This window comes from Callorhinus ursinus, unplaced genomic scaffold (genome assembly GCF_003265705.2).
Source record: "Callorhinus ursinus isolate GAN/ISIS: 27379988/994484 unplaced genomic scaffold, GSC_fseal_2.0 scaffold55, whole genome shotgun sequence".
NCBI lineage: Eukaryota > Metazoa > Chordata > Mammalia > Carnivora > Otariidae > Callorhinus > Callorhinus ursinus.
Window position 1 is genome coordinate 2814758 of NW_027397117.1, and position 14803 is coordinate 2829560.

A 14803-nucleotide genomic window follows, 5' to 3' on the forward strand; every position below is an offset into this window, starting at 1 on the left:
CCAAAGCTTTTGCAAAGGCTGTGCCCTCTGTCTAGAACACCCTACCTTCTCTTCTCCCTGGCCTCCACTTGGCTTTGAGACCTAGCTCGCGCATCCTATTGACACCCACCCCGTGGGGGGGGTGGGGCGGGGAACTCCCGTAATCACAGATGTCAGCTGACACCACAGGGGGCGCTATTCTGTCCGTGACTGACTCCTGCTGCCAGGGAACAACCGGAGACCAGGCTCCCAGTCTGGCTCATCCTGTGTCCCCAGCGTCTAGCCCAGTCTGTGCTGTGTGCGCAAATGGAGGTGCTCAGTGAAGGCTTGCTACCAAAAATTCCTATAAAATCACATTAACATTCCACTTATACAAACTAAATGCAAATTACACTATACTGACCTCAGTCCATCACCTGGGGAGAGGGGAGAAGGTACAAGACAACTTTTGGGGGTGAAGAATATATTCATTAGTATTATTTTTCTTTTTTTTAAAGATTTTATTTATTTGACAGAGAGAGACACAGCGAGAGAGGGAACACAAGCAGGGGGAGCGGGAGAGGGAGAAGCGGGCTTCCCGCGGAGCAGGGAGCCCGATGCGGGGCTCGATCCCAGGACCCTGGGATCATGACTTGAGCCGAAGGCAGACGCTTAACGACTGAGCCACCCAGGCGCCCCAGAATTATTTTTCAATCCTGGCACTGTTGCTTGCCCTTAGGTCAGTAGCTTGAACTCTCTCTAGTTCCCTTTCCTCACCTAAAAATTCAAATAAATAATAACCAGCTCATAAGGTGTTAAGAGGACTAAATAAAATGTAAATTAATACTTAATAAAAGATACTTACTTATCTTTAAGCTCATTTTGCCCTATACTGGCCAGTTATTATATATATAGCAGTCACATATGTACCAGTTATTAATATTTTAATGTGTTATTTCCAAGTAAGACATTTGCATTTTAACCAGAAGATAGTCATTATCTGCATCAATTGTGGTGATGATTTCACAAGTATATCCATATGTCAAAACTCATCAAATTGTACACTTTAACTATGGGAACTGTACATCAATAATGTACCTCAATGATGCTATAAAAAAATTCACACATCCGTTGATCCATCAAGTTCTCAGACTCTATGCCATAAAAATAAAAACACAAGTACATCCAGGAATTGACAAACATTTTCTGTAAAGAGCCAAATAGTACAAGTCGTACAAGTTTTCCATTTTGTGGCCCATGTGGTTTCGGTCACAACTACTCATCTCTGCCATTGTCGCTCAAAGACCATGGACTCCACGTCAGCCAGTGAGCATGGTTTTGTTCCAATAAAACTTTATTTACAAAAACAGGCAGCAGGCCAGATTTGTCCTGTGGACCACAGTTTGCAGACCCTGAATATAGATACATATACTCATGGATCTGCATGGTAATAGGAATCATAATAGAAACCACCTAAATGCCTATCTAAAGGGGATTAGCTAAATAGTTTATAATAATTCCACACCGTGGGAATCAGAGTGACAATTAAAAAGAATGGGTTGCATCCTGTGTGCTGACATGGACATTCATGACAGATTTTCTGTTTCAACTATTATGAGAATTTAAAAATATACAGAAAAGTTGAACCAAATTTATAGTGAGCACCTGAACACTCACCAGGTAGATTCTAACATTAACATTTTGCTACACTGATTTTAATCATCTATCCATCCATCCGTCCATGATAGATTTTTAGGTGAGAGAAATGAAGTGTAAAAATGTACAATATTGGGGCACCTGGGTGGCTCAGTCGGTTGAGCACAGGACTCCTGATTTCAGCTCAGGCCATGATCTCAGCTTCATGAGACTGAGCCCCCTGATGAGCTCTGCACTGAGCTTGGGGCCTGCTTGAGATTCTCTCTCTCTCTCCCTCTGCCCCTCCCCCCCACCCTGCTCTCTCATTCTCTCTCTCTCAAAAAAAGTACAATATTAATTCCATTTTAGTAAAACAAAAACAAGAAAAGACTGCACTGTGTGTGGATGTGTTTGCAAAGTCTAAGAGAAAGTATCAAAAACTTTTTAGGATTTTATTTATCTAGCAGAGAGAAAGAGAGCACAAGCAGGGGGAGTGGGAGAAGGAGAAGCAGAGTCCCCGCTGAGTGGGGAGCCTGACGCAGGGCTCGATCCCAGGACCCTGGATCCTGACCTGAGTTGAAGGCAGACACCTAACTGACTGAGCCACCCAGGCGCCCGAGAGGTGCCTGAACTCTTAATGTTGATTCCCTGAGGGCCAGGTTTGTAAGGAGAGGCGGACATGATCATCTTAATTTCTCTCCTCACCTCTAATGCTGACTAGTTGTGAAATTAGAAATGCCTTAACAAGGAATTTTAAAAACTCTTCTTTAGAATGGAACAGTCTTGTCCAGCCCTTGACATCGCCATCAAGGGAAACTGAGTCAGAAGGGTTCAAGTTTTGGGGAGGTGAGCCCATTCCCAGAGCCCCCCCCCCCCGGCAGCATGTCAGCCAGTCCTGCCCCGTGCATGGGGGTGTGTGCACATACAGGAGCAACCGGGCCCCTGCGTGTCCCTGCAGATGCTTACACTTACCTCGCCCCCGCCTCCCTGTCCCAGCGCACCCACCTCCTTCTGCCCGGGAGCAGGTGTGTCAGTGTGCCTGCCAGGTCCTCCCGCACCAGCGACAGCCCTCCTGCAAGATGCGGCCTGCGCCTGCTTCCTCACACAAACACCTCTGTGCTCCAGGCTCCAATCACTACCCTTCCCCACCCTCAGGCCCCACTGGCATTCAGGCCCTTCCAGAAAGATCTACGGCCCCCTCCTCATAGCGGCATGTTTTTCATTCAACAAACATTTATGGGAACTTGCTCCGGGCCAGGCGCCCAAGACACCCAGTTGCTTCCAGGCTTGTGGGGAAGACAGGCGCAGGTGTGGCGGCCCCAGGGCACAGAGGCGGGCACCAGGGCCGTCCGGCAGGGCGGCGTCCTGGAGGAGGCAGTATCAGAGCCAAGGGGGAGGGCAGCAAGTGTGCACTGGGGGGGGTGACAAGTTGCCACAGTCAGGGAGGATGTGGTAAGAAGGGCCTCTGGGAGTGCAAGCCAGGGAGACAAGAGGGGTGGGGGGGGACGAGAGGGACCGGGTGTCCCTTCCCATGTGCGCAGGGCCCCCAGGAAGGGAGGCCTCTCCAGGGAGGAGCCGAGGGGGGGTTCTACGACCACCTCGCCCCTGTCTCTGGCCCCTCTGCCCAGTGAAGCAGGAATGGGGGGTGGGCACTGATGGTAATCCCCCTCCTCCTGGTCCATCGGCTCCCTTTCAGCGAGCCCGCGGGTTATTGTTCTGCCTTTGTAAAGACGGAGATCGAGTGACAAAGCCGGGTGGGTGGGCAGGCGGCCCAAGAGGCCTCTTCTCTCCAAGCAGCATCTGCATGGGGGAGGGGTCCTTCCACACCCCCCACCTTTGGCTTCCCAGGAGCAGCTGTTGCCATGGTGACAGGCCTGGCATCCCCCAGCTCCTGGGGTGCCCTCCCCACTGCCGCTGACAGAGGGAGGGCCCCCAGACTCCTCTCCACCCTGCTGGGGGGCAGGGGCACAAAAACCCTGGCTCCTGTGCCCAGTGTGGGTAGCAGGAAGCCTCCACTGTCCTCAGCCTCCACCCCCGCTGCCCACAGAGGGGCTCCTCTGGAGCCCCCACCTCCTACGGACACCCTGACGTGGGGCCCCGGTATCATTCATGCACCTATGCCTCTGGGGGGCCAGACGCATAGAGAACTAAAATGTCCCCGTGGTCCTCCAGGGGCTGCTGGTACTGGGGTGGAGGGAGGGCTAAGAGTTCCCGAGTGCACAGGGAGGGGACAGTGGGGGGGGCAAGGACCCTGAGGCCCGGGAGCAGAGACTCCAGCCCCATCCAGGAGAGCTGGGGGGCAGCCCCTGAGAGGTGATGCCTGAGGCTGGTGTACCCAGCAGAGCAGAAGAGAAGAGCCTCCTGGGCTGGGGAGATTGAAGGCATGAGGGAGGGACGTGGCATGGTGCTCCCAACGGGGGTGGGGAGAGTCATGGCAGGAGATGAAGAGGCGGGCTGGGGGCTATGGCTGGAAGGCCATCTGCAGTCATCCTCAGGAGCATGAGCTTCACCCTGAGCAATGGGAAGCTGCCTCTGGCATTCTGAGAAACTGTTATCCCTGACCACAGGGTCAAGGCGGGGTCCTTTTTTGCAAGATACCCGACCTCCTTGGGAAGTTCAGGATCTTGCAGCCATACCTCTCAAGACTCAGGTGGACTGAGTGTGGACGAGGCACTGGGCACCGGGCTGCACGCACCTCCACGGATGGCCCATCTCGTGGGGGCCTCTCAGAGAGCACGAGTCTGGGTGCACGCCCGCGACAGAGCACGTCCCTTTTCTTCTGCCTCCCCCACCTCAGCATGGCTCTGAGGGCACTGAGCGCATCATCCTGAGTTCCCACCACAGGGCGGGTACCCTTCCTCTGGTGGTGATGGGCAGCCTCATGCTGGGGAAGAGCCTGGAGGCTCACCCTGACCCTGTGGAGCTGTGTAATCCAAGCAAATATCTTGAGTTTTCTGTGCCTCAATTTCTCTTCTATAAAATGATTACAGATTTCCTTTGCAGAACTGTTATGAGGGTTAGAAAGGTCACGGTGGGAAGTGCCTGGCCCAGGGTTTGTGTGGTTCATGGGACGTTCTGGGTCCATCTCCTAGACCCCCTGCAGGGCAGGCCTCTCCCTCGGTCCCTCGTGCTCTAAGCACCCTGAGCAGCAGCTAGGGCGTCTGGACCTGTGGAGTCTGAGTCTGGGTCTTCCTCACCTCACCCTTCCGGGGGTGAGGGCAGACGTGAAGAGGGTAATGAGGTGGACTCCTAAGGTATCTGTGAGGTGTCCACTGTGCACAGTCCCTCTGCTCTGCAGGCACAGGAAGGAGAATGGGGCTCTCGGGAGGCTGTTGGGGTGGAGGCTGCAGGCTCCCTGACCAGAGAGGACTCCCCAGGGAAAGCCCTGTGCCCAGGGAGCTCAGGGGAGGGGAGGGGAGGGGAAGGGAGAGAGGGGGACACTAGGGTTTCAAAATAAAGTCTTCCAAATACTGTACGATTTCGCTTATATGTGGAATCTAAAGACAAAACAAAACTCACAGATACAAAGAACAGATTGGGAGGGGTGGGCAAAATGGGTGAAGGGGGCCAAGAGGTACAAACTTCCAGTAACAAGTAAGTCCAGCGGACACCGTGTACAAGCTGCTGACTACAGTCAGTAACGTGGTATTGGACGTTTGAAAGTTGCTGAGTGAATCTTGGAAGTTTCATCACAAGTGAAAACAAATGTGTAACTATGTACACTGACAGATGGTGACAAGACTTACTTGGTGATTATTTCCCAGTGTATACAAATACCCAGTCATGTTGTGCGCCTGAAACTAATGTTACATGTCAATTGCAACTTTGATTGAAAAAGCCAAGTCCTGGGGCACCTGGCCAGCTCAATTTGGTGGCGCCTGCAACTTCTGATCTCGTTGTTGTGAGTCTGAGCCCCACCTTAGGTGTAGAGATCACCTAAAAATTAAAAAATAAATAAATAAATATCTTTAAAAAAAATAAATAATAAAAAGCAGAGTCCTTCAGCTCTGAGGGAAGCACTTCCTAAGTGCCTCTCAAAGGTGTCAAGGTGGCATCCTAGAGAGCGGAGCCTCCGGGCGATACAGTGACGCCGCGTGGCCCCCACTCTCCCCAGAGGAGTACAGCAACCTTATGGACCGAGTATAGGAGTGGTGGGGGGACATCTGGCTGGCTCAGTCGGTAAAGCAAGTGACCCTTGACCCTGGGGTTGTAAGTTCGAGTATGGGGTCCGGACTCAGTCACAGATGCAACACTTAATAGCTCCGTGCCCTTGGGTATGTCACTCCTCTCTGAGCCTCGGGTTCCCCACCTGGATTGCGGAGAAGGGGCAATGAGGTCATGTTGTGCAGTGTGACCGATAAGCAGGACGCATGCAACAAATGAGTTGCTTGTTTCCACAAGGCTGTCTGCCCGTTTTGTAGGAAAGGAAACAGAGGCTGAGGGAGAAGAGCCCAAAGTCGCATACAATTGGTGAAGTCGCAGGCTGCACCTGAACTGTCACTGAGTACAAGGCCGAGGCTTCGCAACGCGTGGAGGCCTCAGAAATGGGTCTGCCACCTGGGGTAAAGAGAGGCGACCCGGGATGAAGGGCAAAAGAATCTTCCGGCGGTCTGGTCGCGGGGACCGTGGGGCAACAAGAGAAGGGGAAGCACCGAGTGTGAGCGCACGGGCCCGGGGCGCACCTGCACCCCGCGCCGTCGGATCGCGCCCACGCGAGTGCCGCGTTGCCGCGGGGAGACGCGGCGCCTTTAAAGCCCGGCGGGGGGAGGGGCGTGCCCGGCGCGCGGAGGGCCCGCCCCTGGGCGTGTCTGCCCGGCGCCCCGCCCCGAGGTTTGTAGCGGCGACCCCGGGAGGCGGCGACGGCTCTGGCTCCGCGGCCGCTCGAGTGGCAGCGGCGCTGGCCGCTCGGCGGGCTTGGCGCCTCCTCTCCCTCGGGCGGCTTCCCTGCGCGCTGCCGGGGCGCCCGGACGCACGCGGGGGGCTCGGCGATGGCCCGCGCCCCGCGACGTGGCGGGCGGGCACGGGGGCGCCGGACGGTGCGGCCCGAGTGAGCCGGGGCCGCCCTCCCGCTCTCGGCCGGGGCCGCCCGGGATGGCCGTGCCGCCGCTCCGCCGGGCGCTGCTGCTGTGGCAGCTGCTGGCGGCGGGCGGCGCGGCGCTGGAGATCGGCCGTTTCGACCCGGAGCGCGGGCGCGGGCCGGCGCCCTGCCAGGCGGTGGAGATCCCCATGTGCCGCGGCATCGGCTACAACCTGACCCGCATGCCCAACCTGCTGGGCCACACGTCGCAGGGCGAGGCGGCCGCGGAGCTGGCCGAGTTTGCGCCGCTCGTGCAGTACGGCTGCCACAGCCACCTGCGCTTCTTCCTGTGCTCGCTGTACGCGCCCATGTGCACCGACCAGGTCTCGACGCCCATCCCCGCCTGCCGGCCCATGTGCGAGCAGGCGCGCCTGCGCTGCGCGCCCATCATGGAGCAGTTCAACTTCGGCTGGCCCGACTCGCTGGACTGCGCCCGGCTGCCCACGCGCAACGACCCGCACGCGCTCTGCATGGAGGCGCCCGAGAACGCCACGGCGGGCCCCGCCGAGCCCCACAAGGGCCTGGGCATGCTGCCCGTGGCGCCCCGGCCCGCGCGGCCCCCCGGCGACCCCGCCTCGGGCCCGGGGGGAGGCGGCGGCGGCGGCGGCGGCGGCGGCACCTGCGAGAACCCGGAGAAGTTCCAGTACGTGGAGAAGAGCCGCTCGTGCGCGCCGCGCTGCGGGCCGGGCGTCGAGGTGTTCTGGTCGCGGCGCGACAAGGACTTCGCGCTCGTCTGGATGGCCGTGTGGTCGGCGCTGTGCTTCTTCTCCACGGCCTTCACCGTGCTCACCTTCCTGCTGGAGCCCCACCGCTTCCAGTACCCCGAGCGCCCCATCATCTTCCTGTCCATGTGCTACAACGTCTACTCGCTGGCCTTCCTCATCCGCGCGGTGGCGGGCGCCCAGAGCGTGGCCTGCGACCAGGAGGCGGGCGCGCTCTACGTGATCCAGGAGGGGCTGGAGAACACGGGCTGCACCCTCGTCTTCCTGCTGCTCTACTACTTCGGCATGGCCAGCTCGCTGTGGTGGGTGGTGCTGACCCTCACCTGGTTCCTGGCGGCCGGCAAGAAGTGGGGCCACGAGGCCATCGAGGCCCATGGCAGCTACTTCCACATGGCGGCCTGGGGCCTGCCGGCCCTCAAGACCATCGTCATCCTGACGCTGCGCAAGGTGGCCGGGGACGAGCTCACGGGGCTCTGCTACGTGGCCAGCATGGATGCGGCTGCACTGACCGGCTTCGTGCTGGTGCCCCTCTCCTGCTACCTGGTGCTGGGCACCAGCTTCCTCCTGACGGGCTTCGTGGCCCTCTTCCACATCCGCAAGATCATGAAGACAGGTGGCACCAACACGGAGAAGCTGGAGAAGCTCATGGTCAAGATTGGGGTCTTCTCCATCCTCTACACGGTGCCTGCCACCTGCGTCATCGTGTGCTACGTCTATGAACGCCTCAACATGGACTTCTGGCGCCTTCGGGCCACAGAGCAGCCCTGCTCGGCAGCCAGCATGCCCGGGGGCCGGAGGGACTGCTCGCTGCCGGGGGGCTCGGTGCCCACCGTGGCTGTCTTTATGCTCAAAATCTTCATGTCGCTGGTGGTGGGCATCACCAGCGGCGTCTGGGTATGGAGCTCCAAGACTTTCCAGACCTGGCAGAGCCTGTGCCACCGCAAGATGGGAGCTGGCCGGGCCCGGGCAAAGGCCTGCCGGGCGCCCGGGGGCTACGGCCGTGGCACCCACTGCCACTACAAGGCCCCCACCGTGGTCTTGCACATGACTAAGACGGACCCTTCTCTGGAGAACCCCACGCACCTCTAGGGACACAGGCCTGTGCGGGGCGGCTGTTGCCCCCTCCCGGCCCCCCCTCCGGAGGAGACAGCTGACTAGCAGCTGCCCAGCTGTCAAGGTCAGGCAAGTGAGTGTGAGGGGCCGAGGACGAGGGCAGGGAGGCTCTCCTGCCACCTCGATTGCCGGGACCCAGTGAGGCTCACTCCTCTGTGGCCTAGTGCAGGGGGTGGGCCTGGCCAGGTCCCCATGGGGGTCCTGAGGGAGCATGCGGCGAGGAGGAGGGGCAGAAGAGGGCGTGGTCCAGCAGGGAGTTTATTTAATGATGTAATTTATTGTTTTGAGTTTCTCTGGAAGCTGTGACTGAAATAAACCCCCCGTGTGGCACCGCAGAGTCCTCTGTGGGCCGGGAAAGGGGAAGGTAGGAGGGTGGGGACCCTGCAGGAGTCCTCCTGGTGGGCAGAGCGGGGTGGGTGCTGGCCTCATGCGCCGGCCCCCGATCTCTGGCTCCCCGCCGGTCAGGAGGGCGTCCCTGGGGAGCAGCTGTTCCTGCAGAGGTCCCCGCGTGTGCGTGTGCTTTCCCCTCGCCTGTCTTTGCTCCTTTGCCTGAGTCCTGAGTTCCCGCTTCGCAAAGTGTGCCTGGGATGCCGGCTGGGCCGCTCCATGAATCCCCTGGGCGGACACCCGTGGCCTTGGGGATTCTAGCCTGTCTGGGGGGTGTGGGTAGGACTGCTTTTTTCACTCGTGTGGGAAGTGAGGGCGCCGACCTGTCTCCAAGTTTCCCTCGGAGCCTCGGGACCTGCTCCCGCCCTCTCGGGTGGGCGTGTCCCGCTGTCCCTTCCCTGGGCCTGAGGGCTGAGCCTGGAGTGGCTGTCCTCATTGCCTGCCAGGATTGCCCGCGTCCACCTCACTCCCTGGGGTCCTAGTCAGGGCACCCCACCGCCTCCCCTCAGCTCTCTGGGGGGAGTGGAAATGGGGCCGGACTGGTCTGTGGGCATCTTGGCAGCCCAGACAGGGGACATGGGGAAGCCCTGGAGTCCAGTGGGAACTGGGTCCCCAGCTCCGAAGGCTGTGGAAGGATTTGCGGTGTGGAGAGCTGCTGTGAGAAATGGGGCAGTTGCAGAGGAGTGCGCACGGCTGCTCCAGGGCACCTTGCACACTCGTGTGCCAGGGCACAGGAAAAGGTACGTGTGTATCTGCGCGCCGGGGAAGCTCAAGGCCGCGGGGACCTGCGCCATCTCTGCCCACTGTAAGGAGTGTGTGGCCCTCCCACGGAGACCCCATCAGCTTGGGGTGGGGGTTGGGGGGGGTCAGACCTCAGAGGCCCATGTTGGCCTCTGCTCTGGCCACTGTGACTTCAGCCAGGCGAGGGCCTTCGTCACTGGCCCTGGGTGCATGATACACAGAGCCAGCGCTCAGTGTCACTGCCAGGAGACCCCAAGGGTCCAGCCTCGCCTCAGAGCCTCGGGGAGGCCCAGGGTCGACTGCTTCCTAACAGTAGTAGGCCTGAGTTCCCAAAGCCAGGGCCTCTCAGGCCGGAGCTCTGTGCCCTGCACCAACCACCAGTCTCAGCGGGCGAGAAAGACACCAACTGAAGATCAAACAGGCGGTGTCAAATTCCCAAGGGAGCTGAGGAGAGTGAAGGGCTGTCCCTCCCCACAAGGACAGGTCCTGACCCCCAGGGGAACTCTGCAGCCAGGCACCTGTGCTTACGCATTTCCTGCACAGCCCGTCCCCCCAGCCCCCTCCGAAAGCCTTCCCCCTCAGGGAGCACACAGGAAGGCCTCTGGCCTTTTTTAGTCAGTGAAGCCAAGTGACCCTGACACCTCGTCACTCCCCCATGAGGGTCCTTGACTGAGATTGCGCTTGTTGAAGGTGACAGGGGCCCGGGTCGGAAGGGGGCGGGGGGCAGGGGCTGCATTGAGCTGAGCTCAGGGCAGGGGCAGTGGGAGCAAAAAGAGAGGATTCTGGAGACTGGGGAAGAGAAAGGCAGGTGACGTGTATATGGGCAAAGGATGGAGGGGACGCTGAGCATCAGGAGTGGCACCAGTTCACCCCTGTCCCTTGCCAGTCACTGGTCAGGGAGGGGCCGCAGTCAGCTAGGTCCCACCAGGTGGAAACAAGATTTGAGCTTCCAGAACAACTGGGAGGGGAGAGGCGGGCAGTGAGGGGCTCTGCCGGCGGCTTCTCAGCCCTGGGGAACACCGGAAAAGTCCCAGACCCTGGAGGAGAAGGAAGAAGGAAACATTTATTAGAGACCTTTTCCAGAAGCCTTCCACTTGACCCTTCTCTCCCCAATTCACAGACAGGGGAAGTGTGGAGAGCTGGCTGGCTGGAGACCACACATGGCCAGGCAACCTGCGGCCTCCAGAGCCTTTGTGACTTCCGCCACACCACGGATTCCATCGGGACAGCAGGTGTTAGACCCTAGGGCGGGTTCGTCCAGAGAAACCCCTCCCACAGCGGGGCCTACCCCCCCCCCACAGCCCCCCAAAGGACATTCCAGAACCCAACACCTGCTGGCCTGTGCACAGGGTGCCCCCGGCACCGGCGGCACATCTGTGCGCTCACGTCCACGCGGGCTCCGCCCCTCCGCGGCTGAGCTTGTGCGTGGGAGGCCTGAGGTAAGGGAACTTCTTAGCCCTGACCTCGGTGTTAGTTCCAAGGAAACGGTTCAAAGTTCCCAGGAGTCAGCGGTCAGACGGAGGCGGTCCCAGGGAAGGGGTGTCAGTAGCTGCTCTGCCTGCCTGCTCTCAGCCGCAGCCCAGTGGAAGGCCCCGGGCCCGGGCAGTCCTAGAAGCATCTCGCAATCCGGACCCTCTCCTCCTGCCCGGCTTGGGTTTTTCAGTGCCCTGCGTGAGGACGCCCTGGCTCCCGGGGAATCCAGACCCCAGCTCACTGCCACCCCTGACCAAGTTCCAGAGCCTCCCCAGAGCCCGGGTCTGAGGCGGCGGCAGCGCAGGCAGCACTAGAGGGAGGGCTCCGCTGAATCCCAGGAGTGGTGCCTGTCCTCGGGAGAAAGTTCTCTTGTTCCCGTTTGCAGCCGTCAGCCCAAGTCCGGTGGCTCCCCTAAGGTCCCACCCTTGGCAGGGAGGCTGATGGTTTAACAAGACCACGGTGCACAAGCACAGGCGCCATCCTCAGATACCCTAAGAAACCCACTGGGGAACATGACTTCACGGACGTCGCCGGGCCCCCGTGTCCGGCCGTGACCGTCTAGGAAATGCTCGGAGGTCGCACAGCTCCCTTCCCCAGAGCCAGAGCGCTGGCCACATTGGAGTTGACCTTGGGGCAGGCGGCTCCCCACCCCCCCAACCCCAGGCCCACACTCAGCAAGGCCACAGAGCAGCTGGGGCAGAACCCGCACCGAGGGCTCCAGGTTCTCCTCAGATTTCTTCCCGTTTCACTCACCGCCGCCCCAGGTTCGGGTGGTCTGGGAGCTGGAGTTCCCTCTCGGTAGATGGGACCACACCGTGGGCTCTGCAACATCTCTGAAATCTGTAAGCAGGTGGCCACCTGGCAGTGACCTACTCAGATCAAGCACTCTGACTTCAGAAATTCCCAGCGTAAAAAAACATGAGGACGTAAGATTGGCTATGTGGTGGAATTGCTGAAGCACAGTACGTGGGAATTCAGTTTTCACTCTTTCTGTGCTACATGTTCGAAATTTTCCTTGAGGTGTTTTAAAACGCCAGGAGTTGCCCCAAAATTAAGTCCTCAAGCACTATACAAATTCCCACAGTGAAGCCTTTAAGAATATTTTCCCCGAATTCTTAGAATTCTAATGAAAATTTGGGGGAAGAGAGGGGGCTTAGGGCCAAGGCCAGGAGAAGCTGAAGGTCACATTTCAGGGGCCCTCTTGCTCCTGAAGGACAACTGCCCCCAACAGTCAGCAGTACCAGCACTCGGGACACTCTGCACGATCCACTCCCTCCCCCAAGAGCACAAAGAAAGATTCACCAGAACCGCTTCTTCTTTATAAACACAAGTACATAATGTTTATTTGAAATTCCAATTTATTACAAGTTTACCCTTTAATGGGGCCCTTCCTCCTTAAAGACAATAAAAAAAAAAATTCAGGTGTCACTGAAGTGGGAACACAGGATCCTCACTGTGAACAAGAACAGACTGGCTCTAGGGTACGAGGCAGGGCACGGTGTTGGTGGCTGGGATTATGGAACTGGAGCGTCAGTGCTGAGCCCGAAGCTGGGGGAGAAGGGACAGTAAACCTATCCAGCAGCCACTGGAGCAAATCCCCAGTCTCCGGGCAGGGCAGGCGGGCGTGAGACAGGACCACACCTTGAAGTTCCGTATTAAGAGGCTTTATTCTCAAGTTCTAGGAGCTGCAATCCCCTTGGTGGACAAGTTTTCCCTTAACTTAAATAGGTACAGAAGAGCTGAGGTGCTCACATTTTCTAAATTCAAAGCTGACATAAAAGAAAATTAAACCCTGTTTTGCATTTTTATCAAAATCTGCCATAAAAGGGAAAGAAGACTACGAAGTTCTGCCTAACTAGAACTACTCGAGCCAGACTCCGCTCCCCGCCCCGCACGGACACGGACCCCTGTGAGATTCAGCTTCTCAGAGCTTCTCGGGGCATCTGTGTCCGAGGCCAGAACAGGCTCGGGAGGAGGGAGGAGGTGGCCGGAGATGGAGGAGGCAGGAACGGCCGCCAGGGCAGGCAGAGGGACATGCCCGTCCCCGCCAGGTCCCACTGCCTGCCCTGCTGAGCCTCCAACCCCGCTTCTCTGAAGGCAAGCGGACGGGCTGCGGGAGGCGACGGGGCGAAGGAAAGCGAACATGTTCTATGACCGCACTGTACACGTGCCGAAGCGAGACGGCAGGAGTATCTTACAGGGTGTTCTTTATACAATGTCACTGCTGAAACAAGCAACTTTTAATAACTAGAAAAGTCAATTTAAAAAAATTAAACATTTAAATTCTTCCTGCTTTTCTTCTGCTCCCCTAAGAGCTTGTGTCTGGTATGTGGGTGGGCTGGGCTCCAACACCCCTCCGGCCAGATCCATCCAAGGTTATATGCATGATTATAAGCAGGACTCCAGTCTCTTAAGTGAAGTGCCTTAGGTTCTTGGTGGGTTTTGTAGGGTTTTTTTTTTTCCTTCAGTTTTTTTGTTTTTGATTTGGAAGGGGTGAGGCGGGGCGGGAGAGGGAAGAGAGCAGTCACAAAGAAGGGGAGGGGTATTCAGGAATGGCTCCAGGACATGTCCCTTTACTCTGCCAAGAGCAACTCAAAAGAGCACGAGTGTGTCGTGATGCTGGTGAATACAGAACGCGGTATGGCACTCACTGCTACCGTCACCTGAGGGAGAGGCGGGGAGAGACAGAGGATGGGCTTCAAGAAACAAGACTGGGTGTAAATGGAGAGTAAAAAAATCAACACCACCTCCCCACTGGCCTGATTACCCCTGATCCTTCCATGTTATACAGTAATCCCTCCCCTGGAGACCAGAGGCTTGGCACTGTCGTGGTGGCCAAAGCGGGAGGGGCCGCAGGAAATAAAGTTAAAGGACGGGGGCCCACAAGAAAGCCACACCCTTGGCCTCTCCCTGGAAACTCTCAGCAGGGTTGAGGCCGCCTACCGCCCACGGGATCTCTGGGCAGAGACCACCAGCCCAAGAGTAGGCTCTCCAAGGAGCTCTGCCTGCTTAGGGCCCTCTGGAGAGCTGGGCAAGGCAGCACAAGCTTGGGATGACGGGCATTTCTGGACTCCCTGCGATCTCCTCCCTTCCACATTCTTCTCCATCTTCCTCTCTCGCTCCCTCCCACCCTCCCCGGCTCTCTCTGTCCCCCCCCACCTCGGCTCCCTTACCAGGGCCCTGACTCTCTATTTCTTCTGCCTTCGTCCCCTTGACTGTCCAACGGGCTCTGACTCACTGTCCCCTTCATCTTCAGCAAGCCGATCGGGAAACTTCTTGCGTTTCCTGCGGACGTACGGGTGGCCAGGAAGGTGTTTATGCAACAGAGCCACCAGACACTGTTCTGTCTTCACCGTGCAGTTCAGCACATGGCTGCCTCGGCAGTTGTAAAGCTCAGCATTGGTAAACACTTGCTTCATGTCGGTAAGAAACTCCTGCACAGAGCGGTAGCTCCCACAGGAACATTTGTTCTGCATTGTCTGGAAGTCCATGGGGTGGGTGATGATGTCATAGTAATCCTCAGCCTCATCTCTGGTCACGGGCTCCCTGTGGAGAAGAACCAAATGGAGATCTGAGCACAGAAACCTTGTTTTCGGACCACCGTTCCCAGAACGCCCACCCCTGCTGAAATCAGCCAGCGGGCAGGAGAAGAGGTGTGTTCACCCTGGACCAAGTGCTGTCTCTACTGGTCTGGGAA

At 58.0% G+C, this 14803-nt stretch overlaps 2 protein-coding genes across 5 annotated transcripts in view; one reads left to right on the forward strand and one right to left on the reverse strand.

Annotated features, from left to right (window-relative positions):
- The first annotated feature begins 6684 nt into the window (after positions 1–6684).
- Positions 6685–8633, forward strand: FZD9 (frizzled class receptor 9). Its single transcript, XM_025864497.2, has one exon. The coding sequence runs from the start codon at positions 6685–6687 to the stop codon at positions 8479–8481; it is 1797 nt and encodes a 598-aa protein (XP_025720282.1). The 3' UTR covers positions 8482–8633.
- A 3784-nt stretch (positions 8634–12417) lies between these two features.
- BAZ1B (bromodomain adjacent to zinc finger domain 1B) overlaps positions 12418–14803 on the reverse strand; it is a 71175-nt gene continuing 68789 nt past the window's right edge. For 2 of the 4 annotated variants that reach the window (XM_073884279.1, XM_073884280.1), the window contains 2 exons: positions 14345–14652; positions 12418–13769 (listed from right to left, as the gene is read on the reverse strand). In XM_073884279.1, the coding sequence (XP_073740380.1) occupies positions 13699–13769; positions 14345–14652 (379 nt within the window). In that variant the 3' untranslated portion in view covers positions 12418–13698. Of the gene's footprint in view, positions 13803–14279; positions 14653–14803 lie in introns of all 4 variants that reach the window. The other 2 variants (XM_025864546.2, XM_025864545.2) reach the window with 2 other exon arrangements.